The 13,242-nt window shown below is 36.9% G+C and overlaps 1 protein-coding gene across 1 annotated transcript; it reads left to right on the top strand.

The window, feature by feature from the left end:
• Positions 1-2,732: 2,732 nt before the first annotated feature.
• LOC105439646 (BTB/POZ domain-containing protein KCTD9-like) lies at positions 2,733-6,528 on the top strand. The gene is made up of 3 exons (XM_030986451.1): positions 2,733-2,850; positions 5,370-5,491; positions 6,426-6,528. Exons 1-3 carry the CDS (start codon positions 2,788-2,790, stop codon positions 6,526-6,528), a joined length of 288 nt encoding a protein of 95 aa, XP_030842311.1. The 5' UTR covers positions 2,733-2,787.
• Positions 6,529-13,242: the final 6,714 nt, after the last annotated feature.

Here is a 13,242-nt window from a genome sequence, read left to right as displayed (position 1 = left end):
GATGAGAAAAAGACACTATATTATTTCATACTGGCTGGGTATAACTGCTCCCCTTTTGCCTAATAGGTATATAGTTATATCAACTGAGGACGAATGCTGAACCCCACTCCTGCCTAGAAAAGTCGAAATGGCAGTCAATCCTATCTTATTGGCTTCCTTTCTTTAAAGGCCACCTATCTATAGTGGCTATAATTTTATCTTTCTCGACAGAGGGGGTAAATATTTATCCCTAACATTGAGATTTCTGCATCTTGCACTCCCACTTGTGGATATATACTTCTGTAATTTCATTCATTTAGTTTGTTTTAATCGCTGACAGATTTTCGTTTTGTTGAAGTAATTATATGTGACAATTTAATTTGTGCGTTTCTTGTAAAACTTTTATGGAGCCAGGCCTCCAATGTAAAAATGAACCTGAAGCATTTTCAATACTGCATTAAGGTTTTTTTCGATCCAATTATTACAGAATGGTCTAACAAAGTTTTTTATATCTTTAAAAATCAATATCATCACCCTTATTTTATACTGAAATATTCTACATAGTCATGTAAAATGCATTTGTCAAATATTGTATATCGTTAATCTCGAAATGAAATCTTTCTAGTTTATCTAGTTTTCACACATTGAAATTCAGTGGCATAATGAGCAAAAATGTTTTTTTTTTTTGGGGGGGGGGGCTGAAAAAAAAGATCCCCATCACATTACATGCAGGCCCCGCTAAACGTTTTTCAAAGTGTGTGTGTGGGGCGGGGGCGGGGGGCGGGGGGCTTAAGTATATTGACGATAATGTAAAGCGTAGCGAGCGAAGCAAGTGGAGCGAAAATTGGCGTGGGGTCTAGGGGCGGAGCCCCCAGAAGCTCAAGGGTTTTAGGCATTGAATTACGGTCAGATGAGCATATTTTGATACCTTATTTGTTTGGGGTCCAGGGGGCTGAGCCCCATAAAGCTCAGGGGTTTAACTACGGTCATATGAGGATTTAGGGGCTCGCCTTAGGCCCATTTCCAGAAAATCTTACCATTATTTTGAGAATTGTTACCTCAGTCAGGTCTGCGGTCACAAGCCATCTTACTTCTTTGTATCCGATGTCAGTGGGTCCATTTGTATATATATGTATATATTATTTTAGACTTCATCATGTGTTTCTTTCTGTTAGCTTTGAGTTTGTTTCGTTGTCATTGTATGTTTTACTTTTTGTCTGTAATACAATAATTAAAAATATACAGGTGATCTGTTCCTACATGTGACCTGTTTTTTTTTCTTCTTCAATCGAAGTACATAAATATAATTCAAGGAAGAGCCGTAATGGGGGGGGGGGGGGGCGTGGGGCGTTCCATCTCATTCTCACGTATATCATCCTTCTTAATTTCCATCGTTAAATTGTCATTCTAATGAGACCTTAAAATTGCAAATGATCATTAATGATACATAATACATTATGGGTACAAAATGGAGCATGGAAAACTATTTTCATGTAATTCTTTAGTTGATCAAGAAGAAGAAGGAAACAAAGAAGAGGAGAAATAAGAATAAGGAAGAGGGTTACAAATAATAAAAGAGGGAGGAAGAAGAATTTAGAAGAAGAACGGATTGAAAAGAAGATAACGACGACGACGTAGAAGAAGAATATGACAGGAAAGATAATATAAGAAAAAGAAGCAGAAAAAAGAAGCAGAAAAAAAGAAGAAGTAGAAGAAGAAGCAGAAAAAGAAAAAGAAGAAGAAGAAGAAGAAGAAGAAGAAGAAGAAGAAGAAGAAGAAGAAGAAAAAGAAGAAGAAAAAGAAGAAGAAGGAAAAAGAAAAAGCTTGAAGAAGTAGAAGGTAAAAAAGGAGTATACTAATGTCCACAGGCAGCTTTAGTGTCGTTATAGATAAATCATTGTTCTTACTGCTTGGCTTATTACATCGGGCACTGAGACACGTCGTGTCCAAAGGCCCGGGTGGGGGAAGGAAGGGAGGGAGGGAGGGAGGGAAAGAGAGAGAGAGAGAGAGAGAGAGAGAGAGAGAGCGCCCCCCCCCCCCTCGGGGGGGGGGGGGGGGGGGGGAGAAGATTATACGATCGACCCTATTAATCCATCTCTTTATGACCATGTTCTATCGTATATTTCTGGGGCCCCTCCTCCCCACAACATGATACCAGTGCCGTGCCTATAGGCATAACAATCCGTAATAAATACAACTCCATATCATCACTTTTAAATACACTTTTTCTTTTTGGATAACCAATAAAAATAACCAAAAAAGTCAATCAGTTAATTGTGCCTAATTATTTGAGAATTCAGTTGGATTTAGAGCATTGCTAGCCACGTGCAAGAGACCGAATAATAATGAAAATAAAAACAATAAACCATAAATATATGACGTATATCACAAATATTTCCTTATCCTAGCTATGCAATGGAGAGAAGGAAAGAAAAAGAAAATGAATAGAAAAGAGTGAGATGTGCACAGCATAATATCGCAAGTCGTATACATACTGGTAACTAAGTTAAATTCGAAATTGTTTCTAAAGAGAAACTTTTTAAGACGTGTTTTAAACTTTTCAACAGTATCTCATTTATACAATAATTTTTTTATATAGGCTTGCAATTCATTCCAGCCATACACATAGCTTTTGGGCATTTATGTTTAGCTTGACACCCGCAGAGTACGTTATAGAGTAATCTTTGAGCTTGTGTATTTCCTTTCATGAATATTGCGTGGAGATACCTTAGTACACAAGCACTATACTAGAATTGGTCGCATAATTCAGTCAAATCAGCTGATTGCCATCGTCGTCATTCTGCCAAAATGGCAGGAAATCCACGCCCCAGAGTCACCATTTTTCGAAATGGAAGGACTTCGGATGGGAAGGTATGGTAATTCAACAAGTGATGTTTGTGTTTGTGAAAAAGAATGGTTATGATGGCATAAACTGGTAGATTTAGTGAATGTATTTTTGCTAGCAAAGTTTTATGCGTAGTCCCAGCTGTATAGATCTGTGTTAAGTTTTCACTTAGAAGTTTGAATTTCAGATTAGACTATTCCGAATATAGACTAAGTAGACCTAGACTAATATGATATATTTTCATTAATGAATATTAATGTATTTTTATTTGGGTCAGGTCTGAGAACTGGGAAAATGGAAATATCAAGAGATCTTTCTTGTATTTGGTCTTTGGAGACTTTGGAGACACGCCCACCATGACTCGCTCATTGCATTTGCAGTTTATTGTTGTTTTAGTTTTGATTGGCGTGTATTTTTCATTTATGAAAATTTATGCAGGTCTAGTTTATTTGTAGTCTAAACTCTAATAAAATTTTTAAATATACCCTCTAATGGTTCTCAAAACTTTAAATACCACTAGACAAAACTCACTGGACAAAACTCAACAGAAGGCAATAATAGATCTATCGGAACTTTGTGATAATTGATGACACCTAACTTAGCAGCAAAATACAATCAATTCAATTCATCGATGTTGGAAGAAAAAAAATTAAATCAGAAATCTATTGTCAATCCTGGCCAAGAAGCAGCATCATTATTCATTCAAATCACAGACTTACCTTAAAATAACAACTAACAAGATGGAGCTTCAGATATTTCTTGTGCTACATGTATATTAAGGTCAAAATCATGTCCAAACAGTAAAAAGATCCCTGCTTATATTTTTCACTATCGTTTTTTTCTTTCTTTTTTCTAGTGATATTCTCAAGTGGTACACTTGGCAAATAACTTGGCCAGAATGGCCTATAAAAAGCAGCCACCAAAATCTCTGTCAGTCTTGCGCACACTAAAAATCTTGCATTTTAAATTTGTTTGTTATGGCCAAGTTCTATTAAATTGCCTTACATTGGTAGGCACATTCATGGGGCAATAGAGGGCGCTTTGCGCGCGTACGAAAATCTGAATGGCCTTGCTGCGGTGGGTCGGCAATAATCAGCCCAAAACTTGGATATGGGAGGGTGGAAGGATATATCTTTTTTATAATGTTATCTGGTCTTACCCTTAACCATCCTATGTTTAATCTATGTAGAAATAACATGCGAGTACGATAATAGAAACATCGGGCCCATTACTGATGCAACTTTTAAAATATTAGCCTAGAAATGACCACCAAACGGAAAAAATTGACATTTTTTCCCGACAAATCTTCATAAAATCTGATTTATAAACAAGTCACATCTAGGTACACTAATACAAATACGATTTTCTGAAAATTCAGGTATTATTTTTTAAGTTTCTTTCAAGTATATTTCTGCGCATTGCAGCGCCAATGTTCTTCACTGCTTCAAAATCACCATTGAAAATTTTTTTTTGCAACAAATTTGTTACGAGGTCCGCGAGTGTTCCCTGTTCCTTGCGTGTTGAAAGTTTGGTAATACATAGTTTACATTGACTCGCGCACGAAAAAATGGTCGAAAACAAAATGTCAAATGAAGAAATAAACAAGCTGTTGTATAGTTATAAGAGTTCTATCGAGGTTTCTTTGTCGATTTAATTTATTATATAGTCTCAATTAGAATTCAGAATTATCTCACTGAAAAGTTAAGAAACCGACGATGTTCTCGATCGTAGTTATTTTCATTTTGCCAGCAGCCGATCTAGCGTTGTTTGGGCAAAAAGCTAGGCCGCTGCCTTCCCATCGCAAACCTTTCCGAGTCCTGCTAAAATGGCGCGCTGCGGAGCTCCGAAGCTGCGTTGGTATCGCTGCAAACTCTCTGCCGGCTAGCTCCCCACGACGTACCATTCGCGGTATGGCGAGAGTGTGTGTGTGAGGTACGATTTTGGATTCGAGAACGCACGTAATGCAACCGTGCGCGTCATATTCAGCTGTCGAATGTCTACGACCAATTTTGCATGTACGATTTTTAGTACAGATACTTGGTCAGTTTTCTTCTTATATCTTTGGTTTTACAACATTTAAAAATATAATTTCTTCAAATTTGCTCCTGACTCGGTTCAGACTAATTGTGTGATGTGTTTTCAAGCCAATTTTTTGAATATATTTTTTTGCATGAATTTGCCTAACATTGGAAATTTGAGCACAGTGACCAAGTAATCAATAAATTAACAATGATCTTGAGGCATCATATTGACAAGATTGACAGTATTCTTCTGCTTTAATTTTAAGTATTTTTTTCCAAAATTGAATAGTTGAATTGATTTTTATTTTATACTTCTATTTAGGTGCTGTTACTTGTAAATAAAGAGTTGATTTTTATTGAATTTCGGTGAGTTTTAAGATTCAATAGAGGACATCTATTTTTTTATAACACATCAAGCAGAATAAGGCTGCTATGAACGTAGTACTATATGAACGACATCTCTAAGAAGTTAGCCATGTTGCTTTTACATGTATGTGATGTAAATGGATTTTGTTTCTTTTCAGGTTATAGCATGTCCAGATACGATGGAGAGACTGATATTGGTTGCCAGTAACTGCCTCGGGTTAACAGCTACACATGTATTCACAGCACAGGGAGGTAGGATAGATGATGCCTCATTAATCAGGTATGAAAAATGAAAAGTGAAGTTCTGAAAAGAACTATTGGTGTTTTCTGTGGAGTCGTTCTGAAAATATTTTCTGAACTACAGGATTCTTTTGGGGAAATGAGCATAATTTTCTGATACAAAAAACAAATAATTTGAAGAGTCTTGTTTATTATTTATTATTATTTAATAGTGACTTTACCTTCGTGCAGTGCATATTCAGAAATGCACTTGCAAACATGAATCTCTGTTTATTTTCATATACCGTAAAACCAGAAAACTTTCAGAAATGAAACTTGTGCAAATTTGGAGGCTTTTCATTTGCACAGAAAAAAACTTTGGCAAATCTGAACCACTCACAAAGTTTCTGAACAGTAGGAGTATTTCAATTATTAACTTAATGAGAAGGTCATAAAGCACTTATGGTGAACTGAATTTCATGAATCGAGGCAATTTGAATCTCAGATTTATTTTCCTTAAACTTTAAAATATTATGGATTTTTATTTGGAAAAAAGCATTCTGTTTTCCCCGGCCCTGAAAATGATCTAACAAACTTATAGAGGATGAAAAGGAAGAATGCAAAGAATGAATATTGGAAGTAGGAGACAAGATGTATCTGTATCTGTATCTGCTAACTTTTTTCAAGCGATGATCTTCCTTCTAAACAAAAACAAAAAACCTGTAAAGTATTTTTAAAATCATATTTTGTAACTACTCTTACAACATTTGAAAGTTATAAAAACGACTGAAAAGCAATGACAACTGTTAAGTGTGTTACAGCATTATTTTGGGAAGAACATGTTAGACCCTGAGAAACACTTTTCATTTAAAATTTATGGAGTTAACCTCTTTCAAATATAAATACTTTTAATCATGTACATTAATAAACGTGGTAAAGTCTGTTTTCTACAGTATTATCTAAAATTGTATTTTCTGTGTTTTTCTTTGCTGCAGAGATGATGAAGTATTGTACATATCAGAGAATGAACCCTTTGTAGGTAAGAAACCCCCTCTGCCATTTCTTTATTCTGGAATTACATTGAGAAAAGGGAAGTAGAAATTTTTGTTCAGAAGAAGACATCTTTTTTTAATATTATGCAGGAGGATAATGATAATATAATATGGATATTTTGATTTGTTTGATTTGATATGGTTTATTGATTAAAAAACATTCAAATAGCAGCCAGAGGCTGAAACAAATTGAATTTACAAAAGATACATTCAAAAGCATAACATATACATATAAATGGCGATTCACAATAAATAATCAAGGATATGATCAAAGAAAAGAAGAGAAGAGAAACAAGAGAAGAGATTAAAATGGATGACTAAAGGATAATTGAAGGAGAACGATCGCGTAGCAGAAGGCAATAAGAGAAATGTAACAGAAGATTAGAAGGACTGGTAAGATAATAACAGAGAGGGGGAGAGAGAGAGAGAGGGCATGGAGAAATGAGAAAGAGAAGCTGGCGAGGAGACTACACAATAAAAGGGACAAATAAAGAGTAGGACAGATAAATAGGCTGAAATGGAGAACTAGATATATAATCGGATAAAGTGTAATAAACTGTACTGTAATACAAATATAATACCGTACAATGTAAATGCAGCATAATTTTTGAGACCAACTTAAACCGACTACAAAATTAAACAATGAATCCTAAAGCACAAACCGCAATGTCATTGATATATTCATTATAGATATTTAAATATAAAAACCTTTACATAATTTGGCAAAACATGGTTAATACACATGTATTTGCTTCAAGATCCATATTAAGATATATAATTATTATTGAAAATTGAATTTACAAAACAAAAAAAATAGCTGTTAAAAAAGAGGAAAAATTCGGCAACAAACTAGATGTGATTAACAGAATTGCATTGTTGGATTGCAAATTTTAAAAATATAGGTATATATATTATTTTGAAATTTGAATTGATAAAATCAAACGAAACGAATGGATTATTATTCTTTCAAGCTTATTTCAAATCTGAGTTTATCAGCCGTACAATGGTAGGGATCACAGATTTGCGATATCTCGTGGTTCTACACATTGGGATATTGAGTTTGTTGGAATTCCGAAGCTGACGAGTCGTTGTCTGCCCTCGGAACTCGGGCAGGAGATCTCGGTGTCGAGAGGAGAGAAGACGAAGACCAAAGTTAGAGAGCAGAGTTTGTCTGCGTGCTTCAAGGGATGGGATGCCTAGTGTTTCAAGGGCCGAAGTGTAGGAAGTATAACCGCTCAGGATAATACGACAGGCCCTTTTTTGGACGCGCTCTAGGTCAGCAGACTGTTGTGTAGTAATTGCTGATGACCAGATAGGGGCAGCATATTCCAATACTGGTCTGATGTACATGACATAAACATTTGCGAGTTCAGATTGTCGGAGGTTGCATTTCCTTAAGCGACATAGTATGTATAGACGTCTACTTGCTTTGGAGACCATCGAGGACACATGAGAATTCCATTTCAAATCGCGTTGGAGAATGATGCCCAGAATTCTAAGACTGTCAACTTCCGGAAGGGGAGATTCAGCAATGTGCAGCGCAGGAAAGACAGGTGGGCATTTAGCAAATGAGAAGTTCATCACATTGCATTTCCGTGGATTAGGTTTCATGTCATTCTGGTGACACCACTGGAAAAGATGATTGAGCTCTGATTGGAGGTTAGATGGTTGATTACAGGGGTGCACCTCAACCAAGCTCAAGTCATCGACGTACTTCCATCTGGCTTCAAAGTCAATGACAGCATCATTCACGATGGCAAGGAACAACACCGGGCCAAGTTTTGTCCCTTGGGGGACACCGCTGGCGAGCTCAAGGTCACAAGAGGTAGAAGCACCAACTTTAACAGCTTGCTTGCGGTTACTCAGGAAGCTACAAATTGTCGGTAAAACAGAAGACTGTACACCGTACTCGATCAGTTTCCTGACGACGACATTGTGATTTACCCTGTCGAATGCTTTAGCGAAATCAATCGTACACAGAGATGCACACATTCCTTGTTTATCAGTGCCCTTCATGATGGTGTCGATAAGGCTAGCTAAGTAATGTGTAGTAGAGCTACCAGGAACGTTGCCGAACTGTCGTACATCAATAACGCGAACCAGATCACGGAAAATCCACTTGGAGAGAAATGATTCCATTACACGAGAAAAAATTGCGGTAATAGAAATTGGCCTCAGATCAGTCATTTCTTCAACAGGTTGCTTTTTCGGGATTGGTGTACAGTCTTTGGTTTTAAATAGCGCCAATATCTGCCAGGCTCTGACGCTCATGGCGCTATACATATATTACCCTAGTTATAGCCGAGCTGCCAAAGTAACTAGCGCTCAAGCATATCAGGTACCCATCTACACTGGAGAGTGGCAAATGTAGATTAACGTCTTGCCAAAGGACATTAGTGCCGCGGCGGGACTTAAACTCTGTACCTTGTGATCTGCAGTCGGGTGACTCATCCACTAGACCACAATACCTCTACATAATACATGTACATTAGGTAGATGCAGGACGATTGCCCAAGTAAATTCAAAATTGTGATGTTTGATACAGAATATCATGTCTCAGATCAGGAAGTGAGTAGATGAGGCTTTGCTTAAATTATTAGCAGTAAGGGCAAATGATTTTGACAAAATAAGTGGAGTGAAAAATAAATGATGTTATGAGTTGAATAAATACGAAGGACTCTTGACTGTGCTCAAAGACAGACTGATTGGTGACAACCACTGGCTATCATGAGATCGGAACAAAATGGGGAGTGGGGGGGGGGGACAGGGAAAATTACACAAGGGCTCGGGGCAAACTCGCCCTTGAAATGCCCCAAAGAGCCCCCGAAAGTCATAATAGAGCCCCCAAAAATTTGCATAGAGTTCAATGCAAAACAAATTAAATAGTGTTATTTTCATGCAAGCAAGCTTAAAAAGTAGCTCCCCAAATTTTGTAAATATTTTTTTCCCTGGGGGGGGGGGGGGGGGGGGGGGGGCAAATGAAGTCTTTACCATGGAGGTTCTAGTTTGAACTCCCATTCTCACAAATGGAGAGCGAGTATAAATTGACCGCATTGGGAACTTTGTAACAATGACAAGTTTGACAACCTCCAACTTTCCTTTCAGCTGAATATGATCTAGACAATGCCCGCAAATTAAGCGCACAAGTGTGATGTCAGTTTCATGTTGACATACTCTGGTGGCAATTACTCCTTTAAATGAGTTCCTAACTTCAACCCTGGACCAAACACAATGCAGAACCCTTACCCTTAACCCCAACCCCAAACCTACGTTTGTTGTTACCCTAACTCTATACATACCTACAAGCTAAACTTAATATGGAATCCAACCTTGAAAGCAAACTGCTCTAGAAGAAAGCAGAAAAATCAGAGAAGCATACTAGTGAAAGTTTGAATAAAATTGGATGAAAAATGAAAAGTTATGAATTCTTGAAAGTTGCAATCATTGAACATGTAGGTACATATATGGGCCCTTCAAATTGGCTGAATCGGTAATGCCTTTGTGATGTAGTGTCAGACAACTTTCCCATTCGTTTCAACACACAAAATAAATAAAATTACTTTTCAAAAATGTATGACTTAGAATGGTCTTTTCTTTTTCGAGGACCTGTAATAATGTACTCTCCATAACACTCTGAGTAGTGCTTCAAAGATGAAAGCAATAAGAGAAACACAGATATTGAGGATATTTTTTTGTACCGATAAACGGAACATTATTGGTCACCATATAATAATCCACTGACAAAACTGCCCAATTGAGTTTCGCATTGCATAAGCTTAGTGATCTCAAATTTCAAACAGTCGTAACTCTCTTATTATTGGTCCTATTTATGTCAATATTTCGCCGTTCTCTTTCTCTGATTTTTCTGCTTTCATTGAAATGAACTTATTACAAGGGTTGGATTGCCCTTTAAAACTTGATTGCAACCATAATGCTGACCTCAAATCTTTGGCAAAACAGCCCGAAACTACATCATATTAAAGGTAATACAAAGTTTTGGGAAATTTTGAAAATTGGGTGGAAAGTGATTCTTTACAATTTTGATATATTTGGATGCCCCTGTGGATGTATTGTAAACACACAAAAATTTAGCCCCTAAAACACTTTTACTTTCGAGAAAAATTTAGTATAAAAATTTACCGGTGCTCCCGGTAAATTTTGAGAAATTTCAAATAGCGCCTACGGCCGTACAATGGTAGCTGCGACTATGATAATCTCAGAATATGTAGTTGTGATATATAATTTCCAAACGGGAATAGCTAATCGGTAGATTTTAGTCAAGAAACATTGTTTCATAGCTTAATTAATATCTTGACCTTGAGAGGGAGCTATACAACATAAAAGAGTTTATTATTTACAATTTCATAACTTTAGACTCGATTTCAACCGCGACAACGATCACTGAATATTGTAGGATCGCATATGCTACCAATGTGTTCATTTGAACAAAGTTCATGACCCCATACCAAAACTTTGTAATACCTTTAAAGGGGACCAACCAATAAAAAATAATTTTCTCAATATATTTGGGATCCAATACTGCTCCATTTGATTACAAATCTGTGCTTTAGAAATTAATTCTCTATAATAGATATGGCAAGTATTCCAAAAAACATTCTTAAAAAAAAAAAGAAGTGACATTTGATAAGGCTAATCCATACTGATCCGTGCCAAATTGCAGGATAAATAAAACAAAAATTGCAAAAGGGGTAACCCCTGTAATTATTTTGTAGATCTTGTCCATTTCTTTTATTCATGAAATGGAAAGATACCTGTTTGAGGAAAGATTATCTTCATCAAAAAATCAATTTGCAAATTTTGTCATTAGGCCCATTTACATGTTGACAGCCTTTTTTTTTTTTTTTTTTTTTTTTTTAACTATCAATTTTTTGGACTGCCATTTACACTAGTAGAAAAACCCATAAAAAACATTTGTGTCAACTCATTTTCTTCATGAGTAAAAAATAAAGTTTAGGCCTAGAAAATTGCTAATCATTTTAAAAATCATCTATGAACAGTAGATTATTATACATCTTATGAAAGAGTATTTCATCCCAAATCGTTGGGATCATTTTTGTGTAGCATGTGTTCACGCTTGGATGAACAGGAGGCATTGTTTGCGAGAGTGCAGAAATCGACTTGCGCCAAAGTGATGCCTACATTATATATTATGTGAGATTAGCGGAGTGAGAGAATGAATTGAATGTATCAAATGAAATGCATTGCATATGCTTTTGCAGAAGCGAAGTCACACACACACACACACACACACACACATACGCTCCTAAACATTAATTTCTGGACCAGTACTCGAACACGTTATGAACCTACAATTGAGGTACCCCAATAGTTTGACCAAGTGGTGTCAAACAATTAGGGTGTTTAATTGTGTTTGTAGTGTCAAGAAATTGGGGTGTTGAATTGGTGCATGTGTTTGCAGCATGGGTGTCGATCCGTAACTGATACCTATTCATCAGGGGGGGATGATCTATTCATTCACCCCCCCCCCCCCCTGATGAATAGGTATTACGTAAGTATCGACACCCATGGTTTGCAGTGTCAAACAATTGGGGTGTTGAACTGTGTTTGTAGTGTCAAGAAATTGGGGTGTTGAATTGGTGCATGTGTTTGTAGTGTCAAACAATTGGGGTGTTGAATTGGTGCATGTGTTTGTAGTGTCAAACAATTGGGGTGTTGAATTGGTGCATGTGTTTGCAATGTCAAACAATTGGGGTGTTGAATTGGTGCATGTGTTTGCAATGTCAAACAATTGGGGTGTTGAATTGGTGCATGTGTTTGCAATGTCAAACAATTGGGGTGTTGAATTGGTGCATGTGTTTGTAGTGTCAAACAATTGGGGTGTTGAATCGGTGCATGTGTTTGCAATGTCAAACAATTGGGGTGTTGAATTGGTGCATGTGTTTGCAATGTCAAACAATTGGGGTGTTGAATTGGTGCATGTGTTTGTAGTGTCCAACAATTGGGGTGTTGAATCGGTGCATGTGTTTGCAATGTCCAACAATTGGGGTGTTGAATTGGTGCATGTGTTTGCAATGTCAAACAAATGGGGTGTTGAATTGGTGCATGTGTTTGCACTGTCAAACAATTGGGGTGTTGAATTGGTGCACTGTGTTTGCAATGTCAAACAATCGGGGTGTTGAATTGGTGCATGTGTTTGCAGTGTCAAACAATTGGGGTGTTGAATTGGTGCATGCGTTTGCAATGTCAAACAATTGGGGTGTTGAATTGGTGCATGTGTTTGCAATGTCAAACAATTGGGGTGTTGAATTGGTGCATGTGTTTGCAATGTCAAACAATTGGGGTTGAATTGGTGCATGTGTTTGCAGTGTCAAACAATTGGGGTGTTGAATTGGTGCATGTGTTTGCAATGTCAAACAATTGGGGTGTTGAATTGGTGCATGTGTTTGCAGTGTCAAACAATTGGGGTGTTGAAGTGATGCATGTGTTTGTAGTGTCAAATAATCGGGGTGTTGAATTGGTGCATGTGTTGGCAGTGTCAAACAATCTGGGTGTTGAATTGCGTTTGTAATGTCAAACAATCGGGGTGTTGAATTGGTGCTTTCCAATGTCAATATTGTGTTAAACATGTCTTTATATTTTCAACATTCAAATGTGAAAAATTTGTGGCGTCTTTGCACTCTGCAATGAAATGGCTATCATTTCAGATATTTTATTCTTTGCGTTCATTTAATAAAGATAAAAAATGTATGGATTTGTCTTGTCAGCGATTTGTTGTGCT

The sequence above is a fragment of the Strongylocentrotus purpuratus genome, unplaced genomic scaffold, assembly GCF_000002235.5.
Source record: "Strongylocentrotus purpuratus isolate Spur 01 unplaced genomic scaffold, Spur_5.0 spur5_scaffold_15, whole genome shotgun sequence".
Taxonomy (NCBI): domain Eukaryota; kingdom Metazoa; phylum Echinodermata; class Echinoidea; order Camarodonta; family Strongylocentrotidae; genus Strongylocentrotus; species Strongylocentrotus purpuratus.
The sequence above is the reverse complement of the archived record's forward strand: the minus strand, read 5'-3'. Positions and strand labels throughout refer to the sequence as shown.

What these genes read in the sequence shown, in the direction of transcription:
- LOC105439646 (XM_030986451.1), top strand. Translation starts at nt 2,788, where the DNA reads ATGGCAGGAAATCCACGCCCCAGAGTCACCATTTTTCGAAATGGAAGG. An exon ending in GAAGGACTTCGGATGGGAAG is followed by an intron (nt 2,851 to 5,369) that starts GTATGGTAATTC and finishes GTTTCTTTTCAG; the next exon opens with GTTATAGCATGTCCAGATAC. An exon ending in GATGATGCCTCATTAATCAG is followed by an intron (nt 5,492 to 6,425) that starts GTATGAAAAATG and finishes TCTTTGCTGCAG; the next exon opens with AGATGATGAAGTATTGTACA.